At 32.0% G+C, this 21,320-nt stretch overlaps 1 protein-coding gene across 1 annotated transcript; it reads right to left on the bottom strand.

Annotated features, from left to right (window-relative positions):
* Positions 1 to 7,665: 7,665 nt before the first annotated feature.
* LOC127734868 (uncharacterized) lies at positions 7,666 to 20,401 on the bottom strand. Its single transcript, XM_052244912.1, has 3 exons — positions 20,047 to 20,401; positions 10,178 to 10,550; positions 7,666 to 9,456 (listed from the first exon to the last, which is right to left on the bottom strand). Exons 1-3 carry the CDS (start codon positions 20,203 to 20,205, stop codon positions 8,453 to 8,455), a joined length of 1,536 nt encoding a protein of 511 aa, XP_052100872.1. The 5' UTR covers positions 20,206 to 20,401; the 3' UTR covers positions 7,666 to 8,452.
* Positions 20,402 to 21,320: the final 919 nt, after the last annotated feature.

Below are 21,320 nucleotides of genomic sequence, written 5' to 3'. Positions count from 1 at the left end.
TTTGCAGATGACATTCTGTTATTATCTGAAACTCCTGAAGGTCTACAGATCTCTATAGATAAACTAAACTCTTATTGTAATAAGTGACAGCTCACAATAAAACACAAAAAAACTAAAGTAATGGTTTTTCAACAGAAGAATATGTTATATAATAAATATGATTTTTACTTAAATGGTGACAAACCAGAAAAGGTTTTAAAATATAAATATCTTGGAAATATAATTGAAGCGTCTGGGAAATTAACTTCATCACAAATTGCATTGGCTTAGAAAGGTACTAACGTTATGTTTACTATGTTTAAGTATCTTTCTCCATTAGAAAATGTGTCTATAAAACTATACAAAAAATTGTTCAAATCCCTAGTTAAACCCATTCTCATGTATAACTCTGAAATTTGGTATATGGATTTTTATGAAAAAATTTTAAGAGCTGAAAGACGAGCGCGAAGTAAAGACATGAGTAAATTTGATCTTTTAGCAATGATTGATAGTTTCCAAGTGGAGAAGACACATTTAAAATTTTGCAAATATATACTGGGCTTAGTAAACAATCTGCCAATATAGCAGCTAGAACAGAACTAGCCCAGTATCCCATAGATGTCTTTATTAAAGTACAATCTTTGAAATACTAAGCAAGAATATCCATTGATGAAAATAACCCTTTATTATATGATGCTTTCTGTTTATCTAAATGGCTTAGCACAAACGGTACTTTTTCATGGTTCTCATATGCAGAAAATATAGCCAATACAAATAAATTAGACATAAATCAAATATAGGATATAAACTATAAACAAGAGAAGAATTCATTCTCCAAAATAATTAAAAAAGAACTAAAAGATAGCTTTGAAAATATGTTCTTTGAAAAATTTAAATCAACTAATGAAACAAGTAAAATGTTCTTGTACAGTAAAATTAAGACAAAATATGAAATAGACAAATACATTCTTAAAAATAATTTTGAAAATCGAAAAATATTATGTAAAATGCGAATAAGTGACCATTTTTTGGAAATAGAGAGGGGTAGATATAAAAGAATTCAAAGAGAAAATAGAATATGTAAACATTGTAATATTAATGAGTTTGAAGATGAAACCCACTTTTTCTTAACATGTAAAATTAATAAATCTTTATGCAATCATCTTGAAAAAGACATAAATAATATTTGTCCTGAATTCTTTAAATTGTCTGAAACAGATAGATTAAAATCACTTCTATCTTCATTTGATATTATGCAGCTTACTGTTCCGTTTATTAAAAAGTCATTTGCACTGAGGAGAGTGGACACAACACCTTCATAAATATTATCATTTTTTTCCTAATGCTATATATGATGTTTAATATGTTATGATTTTTGCATTGTGTATATATTTGTATTGTATTGTTTATATGCCTTCAACCGCTCGGGGTATAAATGTGCATTTCATTAATAAATAAATAAATAAATATATTGTCCCTCCTGAAGATTCTTATAAACGATAAATATTTTCAACTTTGCCTCTCGACATAGATGCAGTCATGGTCATCGCCATTACAGATCACCTACTCTTCATAGTGTGTCCATAAATGATCTACCATTTAGGTCGCAATTATCTCTATGTAACGTCGCCGTCTAATCACCTTCAGACTGACAATTATGCGGAAATCGTAGGGAAAATCTATTCTTTGTAGATATTGTATTGGTAACACTTGTAAAAAAATCTTTATTTAGATAAATCAAACTTACAGTTATCATTTCAGATATTGCCTTTCACGTACTCTACAGAGTAGTTGGTATTGAAAAGATGCAACGGAGAAAAGATCATTTCAAAAACTATGTCTTGATGTCATCATTAAGGCGATATCATTCATCCTGAATCAGTAATTCAAAAATGCAAATTTTATCTGAATTACCCCCTCTTTAATGATAACTATATTCTAATCATCTCTAAAACCTAAACCACACACATTTCAACTACAAACACGTGTTGCAGGATCTCAGAATTGACAGCTTCATGTCTAAATCTCTTGGCTGTACTTCTGCAAGTTTCCTCTCCATATATACAGTAATCAGGCTAGCGACGTTTTTTAAAACTGGTCAATTTACTCATTATCAACAACACCTTTCTACAAAATGTGTGTCAAAGGAGCAAAAAATGTTGAGCCCAAATCCGTAAACTTGAAACACAATATTAAAATACAAATAGAGTCAGTAGAGGATTATTTCATACAAACTTGAAACATAAGACGTAGATACAAATCAGAATTTAAAAAAAAACTTCATTGGTATTTGAAACTCATGTTACATTTATCCGAAAACCCAAATGTTGCTGAACACCTGTTCAACTTTGTGACAAACATGTTGTTGTCCCCGCAGACAGAGCTACAAACAATATTGTTGATGTTTGTAAACGTTATATCACATTTTATTATATAGTATCAAAAAATTAATGTAGATTTCTTTGTAAAATAAATATGCAATATTTGCCGATATTGTTACCTGTCTTCCTTAATAAATAAACCTATAATAATGACCGATTGATAAGGAAAACGGGCATTGATAATTCACTTGAACACATCATATGCTCGTACTGCATTTACCAAAAAGGAAATCCTGAAAAATCTTAGGTGTGTTTTATATTCAACCAATGATGACGAGCAGGATGTTCCTTTGCTGTACTGAATACCAAAATTACTTAAGTTTCCTTCCAAACAACACTTCATTACTACAGTCGAATGCTCCACGAAATATCTTTAAAACGTTTTTATTATCTTTTTTAGCAAAATCATAGCCAAGCTTTAGAATTACTGTGAAATTACCTTCTCAAGGGGTAATGTGAATGAGAAATGAGTACTAAAACATTTCCAAGATATATTAGAGAACATGCAACTAGAATTTTTCGTGTGATGTATAAAACATATGACTTCTATCACAGGCGCTTGGGGAATGGATCTTCCTTTTTTTTTTCTTTTTTTGTGTTTATATAATTTATTTATAGTGAATATTCTTTAAAATTTCAACTTTTTCACTTATTTAGTGTTTTCTAATCTTGTCGATACGATAATACTATAACAGTACTTAGTTTATATATACTGCCCCTCCATTCTTAACAGAGGGGCAGCATACATAAATGTGTCGTATTGATAAGAAAAAGAACACACGAAATAATTTGAATATTAACGTAAATTGAAAAAAAGCGAATTGAGGGAGAGAAATTCCAGAATAAAAAAAAGAAACATATGATAGGAGAAAAGAGACAGAAACAAGCAACCAAATATTAACGATTTCAATAGCCAAGATTGAGGAAGTCTTGCGCCAAAGAGAACATTGCTAAATTTTAAGAAAAAGAAGAAACTGATAATTCACAAATAGTAAAAGAAAGTTAAAAAAAAATAAGACATCAAATGTTATAAACGAAGACATTCATTGTGATATTTTGGAGGGACGCTTGTTCTAAGAGTAATATTTTCCCCTGATTTTGTTTCACTCATAGTATCAAAATCATTTTTAAAGTTTCAAACATCTGAATTTTGAAAATGAAAGACGCTAAATAATATACACAAAGATTTTAAATCATGTTACATACATTCAAGACATCAAATTTATATTCAGTGCTAAAGATTGGTGTTGGAGACAATTTTGACACAAAATTACAAATTTTGCATGTGTATAAAAAATGCTTTTAATTCTATGGAAATTATGATATCAATGCTTGCATTTATTAATGCCAACCCCGGTTTGGGAAAATGAAAATATATAATGAAACAACTTCGAAAATCTCTGCAAAATGATTACTTATTTGAAGAAATGACGGAAAATTCTACGGTGAAATTTGTCCTTTCTCTATGTGCCATCAGGCATAGCAAGGACTGGGTAAATAAGTAAATTCTGCGGTCACTTTAGCGACATTTTCAAGTAAAAAGCTTGTACGCTTAAGGTAGATTCATGGTATACCGCCATCTTGGATTGTACAATCGCAGTACACAATCGGTCTAGTTATTTGCCCAAATCTGCAAATTAGGAGACAGATTTGCAATTTATTTGTCACACTGTTTATTTATTTAAAGAAAACTTGGTGATTTATTGTATTATTCAAAATATTCCAACAAATATTAAATTTTGTGTTTTGGAATCATTTTTTTCAACTAAGCCATTTAAGGGGAGATAACTCTTTTAGTAAAAAATTACACTGGCTTGATAGGGAAATTTTTAATTTTTACTTTTAGCAAGAAAACAAGTTCGGTGACACCATTTTTTTCTTTTTATTTTCTTAAAACATGTTATAAAACCTATCTTCTCACAATTTATTTCAAAATTCTATCTCATAGATTTCTTTTTATGCATACAAATGAGTTTTTTCATGAACAATCTAACCAGATTTAGGCAAGTTTCAACGACTCATAGCTTGAAAAATAGCACGGTGACCCATACTTTTTATTATATTTTTGAAAAAGGCATAGTAAAATCTTCATTTTGGCAAAGTATAAGAAAATTCTATCTCAAAAAATATATACCGATGATCTACCTTAATTAAAACGTTCTTTGGAACAACGTCAAAATCCTCTTTTTATTGGAAACGTCGTGTAACGCTCAGTGGTACCAATACCGTGCGCAACGTCTTAAACAAGTGAAAAAGTGGAAAATATTAAAGAATTTTTACCTAAAAAATCACACAAAAAAAGGAGAAAAAAAAGACATAGACAAAAGAGGGGGTCCATGTCCTTAGCGTCTGTGACTTCTCTATTTTCTTAATTCAAGTTGTAGACATTCAATGTTTTTTTCTTTTTTTTTAATTTCTATTAGAGTTGAAATATCTGATATTGATGTGCGTTGTTATGTGTTTTAGGGGCGTAAATATCGATAAAAGACCATTTCAACATAGTGTTAGCTTGTTTGGTGAACTTCTGTACACCAGGCTGAAGAGCCAAGGGTTAAATTAACAGTGGTGATAGGCTCATAGGATCTTTACAATTGTCAGTGAAATATTCACACATGATCTTTATAATCAGTATGATGCTGTTCGGGTATAGAATAAAACTACAGGCTCCAAGTGCCTGAATGTCTGACCCAGTTATATTACTCTTTTTTTTGTCAGTGTAATAGTCACACATCTTAACAACCACTTTGATGCTATTCGGTTTAAAATAAAACTACAGGCTCCCCAGGCATGAATGTCTGACCTATTTTTTTTTCTACCATAAATGACCTAATACTATTATTGTTTTCATGTTCTCATTATAGAAACGATGGTCAGGTTTTCGTTTTCTTGAAACTATATAAAAAGTTGTTTCGATATCAGAGGTTTTAAAGTAGATGATGTTTTTTCTTCAAAAGTTAACGCATCCAAAAGATTTATAAGAGCCTACATGTTCCAAAAATTAAATAAAAAAAGGTAAATCAAAATTCTGTGTTTTATTATAAAAAATCGATCAGAAATGATTGTGGAATGACACCTCAAGTTAAGCTATCTAGTAGTCAGCGCTTCGGTACTGGCGTGTTCAAAATGATACATTGCGATTTTACCTAATACTGTTTTAGTTGATCTTTAATTTTAGGTAATCCCAAATGTTTCATGATTATGGCTTCTTAAAGTTTTGATCTCGAGCATACCTGGTGACGCTAGGATAATCAAGAAACACGCACCATGCGCATAGAGATAGGTAGCATACGTTTTTTTAAGGACTTTGACTTGTATTGTCTATCACGTAACTAATGACCCATACAATGGTTACATTGTATAGGTAGTATATTGTAATATATTTTTACGATTAACGTGTCCTCTGTCGACCTTTAATAATATTTCTCGTGTAGAAACATACATTTTTATGGTATCTTTAGCGCTAATTTTGCCATTAATTACCAATTTATCTAGTACAACAAGTCATACATGTATCATAATCATATCGACATTTATCTAACAATCACAAGCTTACTTTGTATGTCTGCATGAGGATATCTATAGTGTCATTATCTTTAACATAGCTTAAACCTTTCAAATCTTACAAGGTATCGATCGACCATATTGCATGTTGGGTTTTTTTGTTTGTTTTTGTTTTTTTACAATATATTGTGAAATTAATGATAAAAATGCTGTCTATAGCATATAAGCGTACCTAGTAACTATAACTGACTTTTTTTCCATTTGTGTATTGAAAAAAAAGCCGACATAGACTTTTCCTTTAAAAAGCAACGCCAGTGGTTAATCTACTTACGTAAAGTTTTAATAAATGGAAAAAAGAAAGCCCGGGAAAAAATCAACAGCTGACTGATGAAGAGACCGGTCGTCTGCTCTAGTAAGTGGTTACATTGGTCCTCCTCGAGGTCAAAATCAGTCAGTTTAGTAGGTGGATTCGAATGTTAAAGAGTTTAATTGTTACAATAACAAACAAAATCATGTTCATAATATACAAATGGTAGTAGTGTCTTGATGAGAATTTATTTTATACATTGCTATTATTATATAGTGCATTTACTGCAGATCAAGAATTATCTAATGAAAACTCAAAATGCTGGTTTTCTACACTAAATAAAGTATTTAAAGTACTTAAACTTGATACAAAAAATTTGACCAATAATAGTGTTTTTAAAAATAGTCTGATAAGATACTATAGTCAGCAATCTGACAAGTTTACAACTACAAAAAATCAAATCTGGAGCTGTGGACAGTAAACTGGTGCTTTTCAGTAATATTTTTGTTCCAAATTTTGTTCCCTTCTATCTTCAAACCAATCTTACCAAAAATATAAAAAGTAAAATTACACAACTACTTATCAGTGCTCATTGTTTAAATATAGAACGGGGTAGATATAATAAACCCAAAATTCCAAGAGAACAACGTTTTTGCAAATTTTGCACTAAAGTAGAGACTGAAGAACATTTTTTGATATCTTGTGATAAATATAAAGATATAAGGCAAACTTTTTTCCAATCTTATGGTTTAGATTTAAAAGATTTGGGTAATGATTATTTTTCAGTTTCTAAACTTTCAAATCCACAAAATATTACTGAATGTAATTATTTATACAAATTTATTAGAGATGCATTAGAAATAAGAAACAATTCTTAAAAATATGGGTACAACTGTATTATTTTATATTACATGTGAAACTTTGAAATGTTGTTTTGTATATTATTATATGATTTGTAATGGAGAACACTAATGTAATATTAGTTATCTTAATAAAGAATCTGAATCTGAATCTATTATTTAACGTGAGTAAATTCAATCATACGCGTATATATGAGACAGTAAACCGACGACAAAAACCAAAGTTATTTAATTAAAAGGTCAACATAGGTATCGTGTTCAAGAATAGAAAAGTGCGAATACAAATGGTACGCTCTAAACCGCCCGGATTCTAGAAAACAATGCGAATGATTAGATTTTAGAGACTAGCAAAGTTTGCAAAGTTTTACCGTCATTACCAAAGACCATAAATGACAAGACATATATAAATTAATAACATAACCTTTGACAAGGATCTATTTATGAACATGTAGCGGTGTTACGCCCTCTTATTTTTAGATTCCAAGCCCATCCTTTTTAAAGCCTATCAATTGATGAACAAAAAGTCTTTAAATAGCACAAATTTGATTAGTACACAAAAGGCACTCAGCACCTGGTATAAACGTAAGATAAACGCAAGCATTAAGCACACGAATAATTTAAAATAAAACAAAAGTAACAATGTTGCAAAATTTATATATTTTTTTAAATAAAAGGATATCCATGTAACAAATGACTTGTTTGCACCGGAAGCGATGGATGCAATGCGTCACACGTGTACTTTAATGGACAAAATAAATACGTAACGGTAAAATATGTTTATTATGTTTCAATGGTTTCAGGCATCGTTCCAAATAAATTACACAAATAAAATGACAAAAATGTAAAACAGATTGATGGCGAGGTCGATGTTCTGCTCTAGTTCGTGATAACCTATAGTTACATTTTTTTCTTTTGATATTAAACCAAAATTATTTTAAATGACAGATTTAGAACGGCATCCATGACCTCACAGTTGTTCATCTAAAAAAAAAGGAGCGATATCTACCGAGTCCAAAACATTTCCTTTATCACTTTCTTGACCGATCATTGTGTCCTTGTAATTTTAAATATTTGGCACATTGTAGTAAAAAAATTACACTCATCACTTAATGCATGTCCCAGATATATAATGACAAAATACATCCCAAATGTTATTTACCTGTCACCGTGTATACTTAATGGACAAAACATGTAGCTTGTTAAACAGTATTTTGCTGTTGAAATTCACAAAATATTTGTGATTTGCGATTCATTCTTTCCTTGAATTTTTATTTGTTCATCAATTTGAAAATAAAAATCAATAAAATTCTAACAATGCAGGTTTATATAGCTTATGAGTGCTAAATTTACTGCAAGTTGCATGGGGTATGGCTTGTTGAAAACTAGGTTGATACAATCCACATTAAAATCTTCAAATATCTTGATTACATGCCATCACACCAGCAGTGATCACTTGGGCAGTTGTCTGGGTTTGAATTGCACGTGATAGTACACCATCTATCCATTGATGGATCACCAAACGATGTCATGCTGCGGCATTTCATTGATTGTACATGCGCATATTGAACATTGTTTTGACTGTAGCTTTGAGTAGGCGGGCATGTACACGAGCAGACGGCTGCCGGACATACTCCCGTAGGGCATAAAACAGAACACCATTCGTCAAACGGTCTATTGTTATTCCACAAGGGCACAGCTTTACATACAGGGCGAATAAATCCCTCACATTCAATCATACCAGATTCCATGGCCGTATCCATTGGCAACGACGATACATATTGCAATACCATAGCTGTAATTTGATTTTTAGAATCCAACATTGAATCATACGACACTTGTTTCGAAATTGGTGAATGTTGTCTAAAGCTTTCACGTTGTGTCGGTTGAGTGTTTCTGTACTGTTGAGGTGACTTTTGCCTCTGATACACATAGACTCTATTTTGAGAGTTATGGCCAGCATTTAAACTCCGTTGAGTGTTTGAGTTCATATACTGGTAATTATTAGAACTTTGAGCGTTTGAGTTCGTTGGCTGGTATTTATTAGAACTGTGAGCGTTTGAGTTCGTTGGCTGGTATTTATTAGAACTGTGAACGTTTGACTTCGTTGGCTGGTATTTATTAAAACTTTGAGCGTTTGAGTTCGTTGGCTGGTAATTATTAGAATACGAATCCACTGGTGGTTCCATAACAGATGCATCGTATACGTTTTGAACGGTTTGTTTCGGTATAGGTGTAGTTTTTGCAGGGTTATGAATAACATTCATTTTAGGACCTGTTTTACTGATAAACACACCTCTTTGTCCAGGACGATTTAGAGGCAGTGCATGGGCTCGGCTGCCTATTGAGACATCAGCACAATTGATGAAATGTTCTTGTGGTCCGCATCCAAAACATTCACCGCCTTGACCATTGCTTCCCTTGTTCTGAGCTGCAAACAACAACAAACAAAATCATTTTGATGCAATACAAATAATTAAACTAAATGTGATCCAAATTACTCACTTTTTCTAGTATGGAGATTGGGGGTTAATTTGGATTATACCAGCAAAATTAGTTTCATGTCAAATCAGATAAAACTTCACGAACAAGTTATATTGCTGTACATTTTTAGGGAAAAGAATTTTGGGGTAAAACGATAAGAAACACTATATCATACCAATATGTAAACTGAACACTGTTCATAAGTATGAGCTTGATTCTAGGTTGAGTAAATTCTATGAAGACCCATTAAGTACAGAACAGATATGACCAAAGCCCCTTCTAAGCAACCATTACCAAAGATGGTTGTTGGCATTAAACCTTGTACCTTAAAATATTCCCGAATGAATTACGGTTGCCTATAATTGCTTAGATACACTTCATTTGAACTTTGGTGGATAGTTGTCTCATTGGCAATCATACCACACCTCCTTATTTTCATATAGTACATGTATATGTTTGAGTGACAACTATTACAAAGCGTCCCCGTGTCCATTTTATTGCCGTCTTCATTTAAACATACATTTTATTACTGAAACTAACTTTCTGTCTTATCCTCAAACACATCACTAATATGAAAGGAATATATTGTTTTTTAAAATCATTCTGCATTTATCGGCATGTCTTAACAATAACACATTGTATTAATAGACCTTAAAAAATCTGCGTACCTGCTCGCCATTTCCACTGCAAGACACACTGTGAACAACTCAATCCTGGTGGCAGCGATAACTGAAATTCCATAAATAAGTTAGAATCTGGTGAGTCTATGACATATCGCTTTCCGTGACCCATAATATTCAAAACATTTCTGTTTAAACATTCCTGAGTTACAGCCCTTGAGGGATTATTGTTAGGGCAGAGTCGGAATTCGTAGTACCCTTTATGATTGCTCGTTAATTCTACTGTCACGTTTATAATCTGTCCTGTGGCGTAATGCCGGGCAATAGTTCCTGTGGCATATTTGCCACCTGCTTCATTATTTCTTGGACTTATCCAAGGGTCACCGCAAGGGCCACATCGACCACCATCATCCATCATTTTCTGAAGAAAAAAAAGAAATTATTCGAATTTTTCAACAATAATTATTACGTCGTCCATTTTGTATTCCTGTTCCTGAGATGATAGGAACATTTAGATAAATGACCGCATGAGATTAAGGTTCTTTCCCTTTCCGAATATGCAGGATTTTTCTTATTTTGTGGTTTGTTTACAAAATGAAAATAGAAAATATCATTACACTATTGGTTTAATATCTATTGTAAAATAATCTCAACATTTATGTTTACGCTTGAAAATGTCACATAGAATGCATTAGATTCTGAAAAGTAACTTGACAATCATTTTTTAAGGGATGTCAACAAGTATGCTTGGTAGTTCCGAATATAATTTCAAAATGATACTCGACTGATCGGTTTCCTATTACATGTATCACATTGTCCTTTTTTTATAAAATTGATTTTCTTGTGAATGCACATCGGATAATTAAATAGTAATCTTCAATTAATCATAATTAAAATATAGTTTCGTGTGTTTGTTTTAAATTGTCGTTTAAAATGTCTCCGAAATTTTCCGTTTATAAGGGATTCTAAAAAATGCATACGTATACCTAACAACAAAATTATTTTCATTTACCTGTGTTTAAAGTTATTGCAAACGGCTGATATTTTTGTTCGAGCAGATTGTTTTTCTTTAATTGTTTAACATTTCATACCGATATAACATGTTACTTTTATTATTCTTCCCTTAGTTTATTTATTTTGTATTTACATTGTATCATAAGTCAAATTTATTTGTTCAGTGTATGTTCAATGGTGTTAATATGTCCTTTGATTGAGTTAAGCTATTTCAGTTGATATTTTATAGTGTGTCTTTCTATTTTGTGATGTTACACTATTGTTTCAGAAAAAGGGTGAAGGTTTGGTACCATTAAAACGTTTAAACCCGCTGCATTTGTTTGTACCTGTCCTAAGTCAGGAATCTGATGTTCAGTAGTTGTCGTTTGTTGATGTGGTTCATAAGTGTTTCTCGTTTCTCGTTTTTTATATAGATTAGACCGTTGGTTTTCCCGTTTGAATGGTTTTACACTAGTTATTTTGGGGGCCCTTTATAGCTTACTGTTCGGTGTGAGCCAAGGCTCCGTGTTGAAGACCGTAATGTGACCTATAATGGTTTACTTTTATAAATTTTGACTTGGATGGAGAGTTGTCTCATTGGCACTCATACCACATCTTCTTATATGTGTGTGTATTATCTAGGGTAATTCGTCTTCAACATATGAAAATTTTTATTCTGCCCTTCCACGAAATATTTAATTAGATTTCTTTTTGTTTATTTTTTTTGTGTTATTGAACTTTGGAATATTCCTCCCTGACAACCAATCAGACATTAGTTTTAAGTTGACTCAAGGCCTAAAAGTACATTAAACGATGCTTAATAGCTAGTAGCAGATACATCTGTCTTTTAAAATACAACTGGCTATATAGACACTAAACAGTTATTGTCTTTATCCTGCAATTAATTTTGTACATTGTTTTTGCTTTAAAAGATAGAAAAACTCGCATTTATTGCATTTATTTTCGATTTAAAATCATTTGAGGCCCGCGTAGTAATATTAAAAATCACACAATCAGACCGGTACGCAGAAAAGAATCTCGCATGGTCAACAATAATACATCGCTCAAAGTTAATAATTTTATTTATTATAATATATCAACTAATTTCAACAATAAAAACAAATAACAAAACATTGCCCGATTTAAAACAAAAGTGTATGATTTGTCCTACGCTTCGTAATGTTGAACTGAACGTGACATTCACTGAACATGCTGAAATTGACACTGTTGATTACATGTACACATTAAAGTTTTGAACTTGAAGATTGGCGCCGAAGAAAATGGAGTTCATCCTGCTGTTCATGTTTGTCTGTCAGCAGAAAATGGGCTTTAAAGAAATGCTTGAAAACAAACAGAACGTAAATTAATCTATAGTTAACACAAGGTCAACCAATACGTCATTGGAATGCGACTGCAATACACATTCTGAGTTCACGGAGGTTCATACAACACTCGTCAACAGCAATACACAAACATAGTCCGGCAGTGGGCGGAGCTTAAAGCGATATCTGTATAGTATACAAATACAGGCTAGCGATATCTGTTGGGCTGTATATGTATAATAAGACACCCAATTGCAGGATAAAAGGATCGTAATGATGATGTGTGGATAAATTTATCGGTTTTCAAGAGCTAAATTGACAGCGCATCATCCCTACAATGGCTTCTATTTTTACGACTGAAAAAATTTGGTGGCGTAATGGGGAAGTAGAATCCTGACTGCTCCATCTAGATGGAGGTATGGGACCGGCCGAGTTGTGACGAATGTCATTAAGATAACACAATGTGACAGTTGTTTGATCTGGTTTGACTTTGTCATCATTTATATTCAATAGGTGTTTATTAAATTAATGATTATGGCACTGTTTTCTTAATTAGTACATGCAGTAAATGAGCTATTAATCATGGTATATATTTTCCTGGACTATAAATCAATCCCAGATAATTCTTTAAATAGTTTACCGGTCCTTTATACAATGACCTACAAAATTTAAAAAAAGATAACGTTATTGTGATGAGGGCAGTTACAAAGCAAATGTTTACTCGTAATTTACAAAATAATTTTCTTGGATATCTCCGTGTAAAAGTTTCAACGATCGCTGCTGACGCATACAGATGTAATTGCATCTGTACTAGTCTATTGAATCGTTCCTGGCCCATTGATGCACAATTGTGTGTTCCCATTTTGTAGATATTTTACCGAGCGAGTACTCTAATATCGCTCGGTGAAACAAACGTGTACTCGATTAGTAATTCTTTACGGAGTTGACATCCTTAATTTTTCTATATCCTGGTATTTCCTGATACGTTTGGTCGATAACAATAACCTTCACAAAAATGCCACTCTACACACTTGCAGTTAATCTTTGTAATATAAAAAAGCCCAAGGAAACAATGTGTTATAAAATGGATTTGATAAAGTAAAATTGGTTAATTGTTGTTTGCTTTATGTCCAGTGGCAAACATTTCATGAATGTTAAGTACGAGATTTAATACAGGATAACATTTTATTAATCTGATGAACATTGCATTTATACTTTTTAACCAAAATAAATCAAATGAATTTAACATTGTAATGATATTACCACATGCAGCAATAAAAATATTAATTTGAAGGGAAAACATGAATCAACGAATAATAACCTATCAATTTCAGGACAGGGATTTATAAATAAACTTTATTAATTAACAAAGAAGAATGCTAATTTAACATACAAATGCAGTCCAATTATATAATAAATGCTAAACAATCATGCATCATTCATTTCACGTTCCAAATAAAACATATGTAAGGAAAGTAGACACAACGAGCTATTCTTTTAATTTTTCGCTTCGTTTTTCTTTTCAATACATATTCTTGACTAAGCAAACTCGTCTCGGGGGTGGGGGTGAGGGGGAGGGAGGGGCATAATCCGCATCCGGATAGAAGAGATGGTTGGATGCAGCTTAAACCATTGAACAATCTGGTACATGTACTTTATGGAAGCTGTTGCAACCCTTTTTTATGAGAAAAAATATAGATTTTACAAACGTTTGACCAACTTTAGAGTACGCATGCATTATATGACATATTTACTGTCCTTCCCTTCATATTCTGATCAGAAGGAACCTTTAATATCTTGTTTAAATATTCATGATATTCAAGCTTTCAAAATCCTTAAAAAAATAAAAATCGATATTAGTACGTCTAAAACACCAAAATAGGAAAAGGAATACGTGTACTGAATGTGTGATCTTTGCTGTATCAATAACGTATAGGAATTTAAAAAAAAAAGCGTATAAAAGTTCATTGCTAAAATTTTACATTTGGTTCTGAACGATTCCGTAACTTTTCATTTCATATATCAAAGGAAATTGATAACGACTGGCTTAATACTGGCTAGCTGCAGGCATGTGTCAGCCTTAATTTTATCTGCATGTAAGCTCGACCGCAAAATATAAACACGTAAAGACTCAAAATATCAAAAGGAATCAATAACAAAATAAACAACAATTTAAGTTGTTATCTTTTCAAGGTTTAAGTGGAAATTTTTTAGGCATGGTGTTTCGTGTAGAATGTCAACAGGTAGTGTGTGACAAAAACACTACGACAACATTGTGTGTATTATGCATCTGCGCCTGAGCTAAATTCCAGGCAAAGAAAGAAGGTTATAACCTCGACAATCAAGCGCAGGACTACGGGAAAGTTCGGGGTGCCGAAATCTGGCTTCGGAAATTGACACGGATTAAGTGTTGTGATTAGTTTCTTTTCTGATCTAAAGACGAACAATCAATTTTCCGGATCGGTTATCGGGGATGTGTATAATGCTAAATAAGTCAGTTAGCGAAATTCTTAGGCTTTTGTCCAATCCTTTGCGATGTCTGCGTAGTCTTCTGTTACCGTCGGAAAGTGATAGTGCAATTTCCCCTGAATTCATTTTTACATCAGAACTATGGTTTTATGGTTTTCAATTATTACCCAAAATCCACAATATCACAACTTTATTTGGAAGGTAGAGGTTCTTATGTCAAATTTATAATCACGTATTTTTTTGCTATTTTTTTTTAAATATTTTATTGAAAGGCATTACAAACCGAAAACAAATTATATGATGAGTATTATAAATTAATTCATTTTGCTTCAGGGTATATGTTACGATACAAAATTTTAGAAAACATAGAACTAATGCACTCAACAGCAGTTTACACAAAAAATAACACTGAATAACATTTTTATTATAAACTATATATTAAAAAAAAAATGACGTACATAATTTCAAATCTTTTAAAATTCAATTCCACTTGGTTTTATCAAATTTTAGATGTTTACCCTCTGAGATAAACATTTACAAAGGAAATTGGCCATACCTTTTTTTGGATTGCAAAATTCTACTTCAAAAACATTCCTTCTGACCCCGTTGGCGTTAAAAGATCAAAACAGAGATTTTACAAAAATCAATTTTAAAATATTCTATCAGTAATTGTTTTCTTTGGAAATAGCCCCAAATAACATTAAGAGATAGAAGACAGAGCATGTACGATTATTATCGTATCATGTACAGATGTAAAAAGTACAAGTTTGTTTCTTGCTCGTTAATCATAATTGTCATGTGTTGCTGTTGCTATATACCTTTTAGGATTTTTTGTTGTGATAATATATGATGATGTCTTACCAAAAAAGAAAAATGACTAAATAAAGACGGATACGTTCAACAGAATATCTCATGAAACACAATAAAATTTGTAGACAAATATAGTATTGACATGCTGTGCATGTTATTTTGTACAACTACAGTGGTTTCTTGACATGAATGATTGCAGAATATCCTTGACACATTTTTTTTTTATACTTTCGCGTCATAAAAGAATTATCATTAATGATAGATAAAGTGTAATAGGGAATAAATATATTTAAAAAAAACAAAGATTTCGCATAGATAAACGCACATAAAAAACAACATGCTCTCAGTAAATTGCATAAATAACGTTAGGGGTAACCAGTAAAAGATGTTAAAATGGAAATGCAAATGAGAAAGATCGAAATGTTTTAATGATTTTAAAGGATTCTTTCAGTCAAAAGAAACGAAAAAGGTGAACGGACAAACAAGAAACAGCGAACATTTAAAGCTTGAGTTTTGGTCAAGCCGAAGCCGCGAGAAAACACTTGAGTGATTCTAGATCGTTCGGAAAATTGTGCATATACATTTTTGCATCTCACACCTGTTTTCTTGCACAGTCATGTAGCACCTGTCGTGTTGCTCATGTAAGTAAAAACTCGATGACAAGTCTAATTCCGTGATGTCACATTCGAGGCAAAAAGGACGGTGCCATGGTTACGACAATTGGAACATATATGTCGTCATCTGTGAAACAGATATCCCATAATGGTCAACCAACTCGTGTGATGACTGAAAATGTTCGTAGCGATGACTTCAACTTCACCACTTGGAACCCTTGTAAGAAAATCATGATAGGTAATGCAAGCTCTAGAATATCGTATTAACAGGGAGAACAATACTCCATATGTAGGCGCTGCTGGAGTGTTGCTACATAGAAATGAAAATTTCACAATTGGGAAGCTGAAATCACCTCTATTGTCGTACAGTTTTATCTCAACTGGCCCTAATTGTCAATATTGTAAGTAAAAAAATTTAGGCAGACTAAACTGTATCTGTTGTGTCCTTTATTTCAAGTTTAGTGGTATAGATGCGTCCAACAGAGTCACCTAACTTTGAATTATTTTGTCAGAGGACCTCATATAAATACCGGAACACTTAAAGGATAATGCTAGCTTCTTTTCGTTCTTTCTAAGAAGCTCCTGTATGTTGTCTACAAGAAGAGGAGGACAGTCGGTGCCCATGGGAATGCCGATTGTTTGCTGAAAAACATGTCCTACAAACTTAACAAAAAGGTTGCAAATAAATAAAAAGCATCTTGATAAAACATTTTCAGAGAATATTTTGTTTGAATCATAGTGTTTGTACGATTCACCCCTCCCTAAATAGACTTCTTCGGACATTCTTTTTTATGAAATAAATTTTCAGTTTGTCTTAAAGTTTGGAATAGTAAAGTTTTGTGCAAAGGGTTCGGTCAAAGCTTTACACACCAATAAAATTATAAAAAGAAGCATTCAATTCTTAAATAAAGCTTATTGTTGAAGGCCGTACGGTGACCTATAGTTGTTAATTTCTGTTTCATTTTGGTCTATTGTGGAGAGGTGTCTCATTGACAATCATACCACATCTTCTTTATATATTTACACCATCGAGATCCTGGACAAGTACAACGACTATTAAAAGAATAATTCTTGTCTTCTTCTTATTGATATAAATAAATAACTCGCTTCATCCTCTTTATCTCTCAATATCAAGCATAACTCATATTTTTAAGCAGCAAATCAAGTTATTATAAGCCATATTATTTAGAAACGTTATTTTCACTAAATACCCATTATTAACCGGCTATTTGGCATTGCAGATGCAATAAGTAATACAGATCAACATCTGCTGTACACAATGGTTACACCCACTGTATAAGGGTTTGGATGGGGTCCTTCAATTCTGTATTGTTTAATTTTTTAAACCAATTTTCTGTATTCTTTAATAAATTTTGTCCATCATTCTCTATTCTTTATCTTTTTGGTCTGTGTTTTCTCTATTATTTATATTTTTTGCCCTTTATTTTGGACTTTTTGTCCATTGTTCTCTATTCTGTAAACCCAACCCAGACCTCCTGTATGAGGGTCTTGATGGGGTTTACAGAATAGAGAATATGGCAAAACAAAATGATGAATAGAAAAAATGAGCAAAAAATATAAGGAATAGAGAATAATGGGGTGCAAAAGTATAAAGAATATTTGTGGAAAATAAAAGAATTGGGTAATACAATACTGATTACAGAAATAAACGTTGGAGCTGCTGGTGAACTGTCCGTTTTATATGGCATTATACATGTACTTTGTAGCCAGTACTTCGGTATTGGCATGCATTATAATAATCGAATTCCGATTATGTCGCTATTCCTAATAAAGGTAGCTTGGGTGTCTAAGATTTTTCTTTGACTTCTGTAAAAGACTTCTTGGTCAATGAACTTTCAAATTTTAATATAAAATCCGGAGGTCACGGACCTTGTTTTTCGTTAAAATACATTGAAATTAACGAAATCACAGTTATTTTATAAGGGTTATACAGGGGAAACTTACTTTTTCCTTATTGAGGAACCATTAAATGATAGAATTGGTTAAAATTCAATGAGACAATTGCTTTTCATAAATAATTCCGAATTATTAAATAAAAATAAATGGTCACGAGCCTCAATTTTTTTTTAAAATCCCCTAAAACACAAATTGTCCTTTCAAATTCAGTATAATTATCTGCCCTTGTTTTTAAAAGGATTTTTTTTCTGAAAATTACGACACTTAATTTTTTGATAGTTTATATTTGAATTTCAAGTTTTAGATGTGTTTGTTATATATTGAATGACACTTGGTAAAATATTTTTAAACCATGCCCAGAAGGGATGCTCAGAAAAAAGACACCAAACCTTGCGGTTATAAAACTTTCGAGTACGATTTTGTACTCAGGCTCAGTAATCAACCAATCAAAATACTGAATTTAATGCTTCGATCACAAATATTGTACTCCAGTACTGAGTGAAAATTTATGACCGAGGGTCCAGGTAACGTATTACGTTCCGAATGAAACCAGCATCTCGCTGTAAAATGTGCTTTGTCGCTTGATTTCTAACAAAATCTAAATTCAATTCTTATATTTACAATAAAAATTATCTGACATTACATTTACAGAGAAAAAAATTGACAGTTTTGATTTATTTCAGTACAAAATAATGTAGATTTACATGATGATAACCTTGTAATGATGAGGGCACGTGGTAAACGGTTCCAATACGAAATAAAAGTCTGCAACATTTCCGCGTGCCTTATTTTTAGGCTAATTGAAAACACACTCAGATTTTGTACCGTAAGAGTGGAATATCAGGATATCACAGTGTCAATTTATACAGATTGATAGATCTAGATATTTTGGATTGTGAATTAGTCCAGTTCTTTTTCATTCTTATTCTAGGACCTTCCGTTTCAGCACTTTACAGTTATACAAATTAATCTGTATAATTGGAACAATTTTAGATTATGTGTTAAATATGTATCATAATTTTCTGGTATGTGGATATCATCTTTGAATAACGAAAACAGCCAGTTAGTTCCCCAACTTTCCTAAAATAAACTGAGGAGGTTTTTGAACTCCCTCCTCCCCCCTCAAAACTCGAAAAAAAAAACCAAACTTGCGGCATTAAAATCGAAAAAAACCAACAGTCCTCTTATAGAGTTGAATTTTATTAACCTTTGATTTCTGGTGGAATATCACAGTCATAAATTAGTGGTGTCTATTTACAAATATGCAAGACTGTGTTAAATTAAAAAGATCAATATAAGAATAAGGAGATGTGGTATGATTGCCAATGAGACAACTATCCACCAAAGTTCAAATGAAGTGGATAAAAGCAATTATAGGACCACCGTACGGATCAACAATGAGGAAAACTTATACCGTATAGTCGGCTATAAAAGGCTCCGATCTGAAAAATGTGAAACGAGAAAAGTAACATCCTAATTTATGATATATTAAAACAATTTACGAAAATCACAAATATAACTTATAATGTTCATAATTATAGTTTTAGCTGCTTCGCATGTGTATTCTCTTTATGATTACACAAATACGCGTACCATATTTATTTTTAGAGGACAACATCTATAAAGTTTTCTGATCATATTTGTTATTCATAGTACCAAATAAGATATGTCTAAAATTAAAAGAAAACGGATAAGGTATTTGTGGTTTATTTCAAAATAAAGTATACATGAACAACAATATGAATGATAATTTCATGCAAATGAATTAAACGAACCGAAAATCAAAACTTACCGCAAATCCGCCACAGTTTAATTCATTGTCGTTGTAATTTTTAGGAGTTTTAAATCCATATCTCCACATAGAGGACCTCATTGGGGGTTCAATCATTCTGCCATGACCCCAGACTGTCCCAATACACAACAAAAACTGGACTAACGTTAGTTTATCCATAACTGTATGTGTGAACGGTAAATATGGAAGTGAATGATTTAGACATGTTATAGTCCATGATGTGTGACGGAGTCGTTACAGACAATGATTTTCTCATAAATATGACAATTTAGGACCCATAAATAATGTTTGACCAGTTTTATTTAGAACGTATTGTAGAAGAGCGGAAAAAGTTCCCCGAATGCATCGTGCCCTTCTCCTCGTGTCACGCCAATTTGTAATTGCATACGTCAATACCATGCCAGTATAATATAAAGGAAATAAGTTGACAGCCTTGACGAATTCAAACTTTAAACACAAAGTGTTTCTTTTTTTTTATAATTCTGTACTTTTAACTCAGTTTTCAAAGAACAAGCTACAGCAAGGCTCTATCTATTTCAATAAAGTTTAGTTTTTGTTTTCAAGTTTCATGATATGAGTTCATTGTGTTTGATGCATGCGAGAAGCAAAAAGCGCAGTGAATCATAAATAACAACTGCCATATATCTTGGTTGTATGTATGCCCGTAATTCTTACTAATGGATATATCAAATTTGAGTTTTACCTTTTCACAATAAAACAAATCTCACTATTAGTCTTAATTTGGTCTCTATGCATACTTTTTTTAAACCGCAATCAACTGATGTTTGCACAAATCTTTCCGCATTTTGAGACAAAATCGTATTGGTTAGTAGACATTTTATTTAAACCGTTACTATTTCCTGTAAAAATTTAAACTTAAGGTAGATCGGGTGTGTTTTTCTGAGCATACCTTCTGGGCATGTTGCAAATATACTTTTTTGTTTTACAAATATTTTACAAAGTATTATTCAAAATACAACAGAGATATTTTAAACCTGATATTTTAAGATTAAACTTTAAAAAGATTAAGTGCCGTTAAGTGTATTTTAAATTTTTAGAAAAGAATCATTTCAAAATCAAGGGCAGATTATTATATAGAATTTAATAGGAGGGGGGATTATTCAAGAAAATAAGGCCCGGGACCCACTATTTTTTATTTTATATTCCGCAAGTATTTACAAAAAGCAATTCTGTTGGATTTTAACCAATTCTATCGTTTAATGTTTCCTCAAAAGGAAAAAACGATGTTTCGCCTATATAACCCATATGAAATA

Source organism: Mytilus californianus, unplaced genomic scaffold (genome assembly GCF_021869535.1).
Source record: "Mytilus californianus isolate M0D057914Y unplaced genomic scaffold, xbMytCali1.0.p SCAF_3, whole genome shotgun sequence".
In the NCBI taxonomy this organism is placed as follows: Eukaryota; Metazoa; Mollusca; class Bivalvia; order Mytilida; family Mytilidae; genus Mytilus; species Mytilus californianus.
This window is presented reverse-complemented; position numbering and strand designations above follow the sequence as displayed.

What these genes read in the sequence shown, in the direction of transcription:
- LOC127734868 (XM_052244912.1), bottom strand. Translation starts at nt 20,205, where the DNA reads ATGGATAAACTAACGTTAGTCCAGTTTTTGTTGTGTATTGGGACAGTC. An exon ending in TAAACTGTGGCGGATTTGCG is followed by an intron (nt 10,551 to 20,046) that starts GTAAGTTTTGAT and finishes TTTTTTCTTCAG; the next exon opens with AAAATGATGGATGATGGTGG. An exon ending in GCAGTGGAAATGGCGAGCAG is followed by an intron (nt 9,457 to 10,177) that starts GTACGCAGATTT and finishes TGTTGTTTGCAG; the next exon opens with CTCAGAACAAGGGAAGCAAT.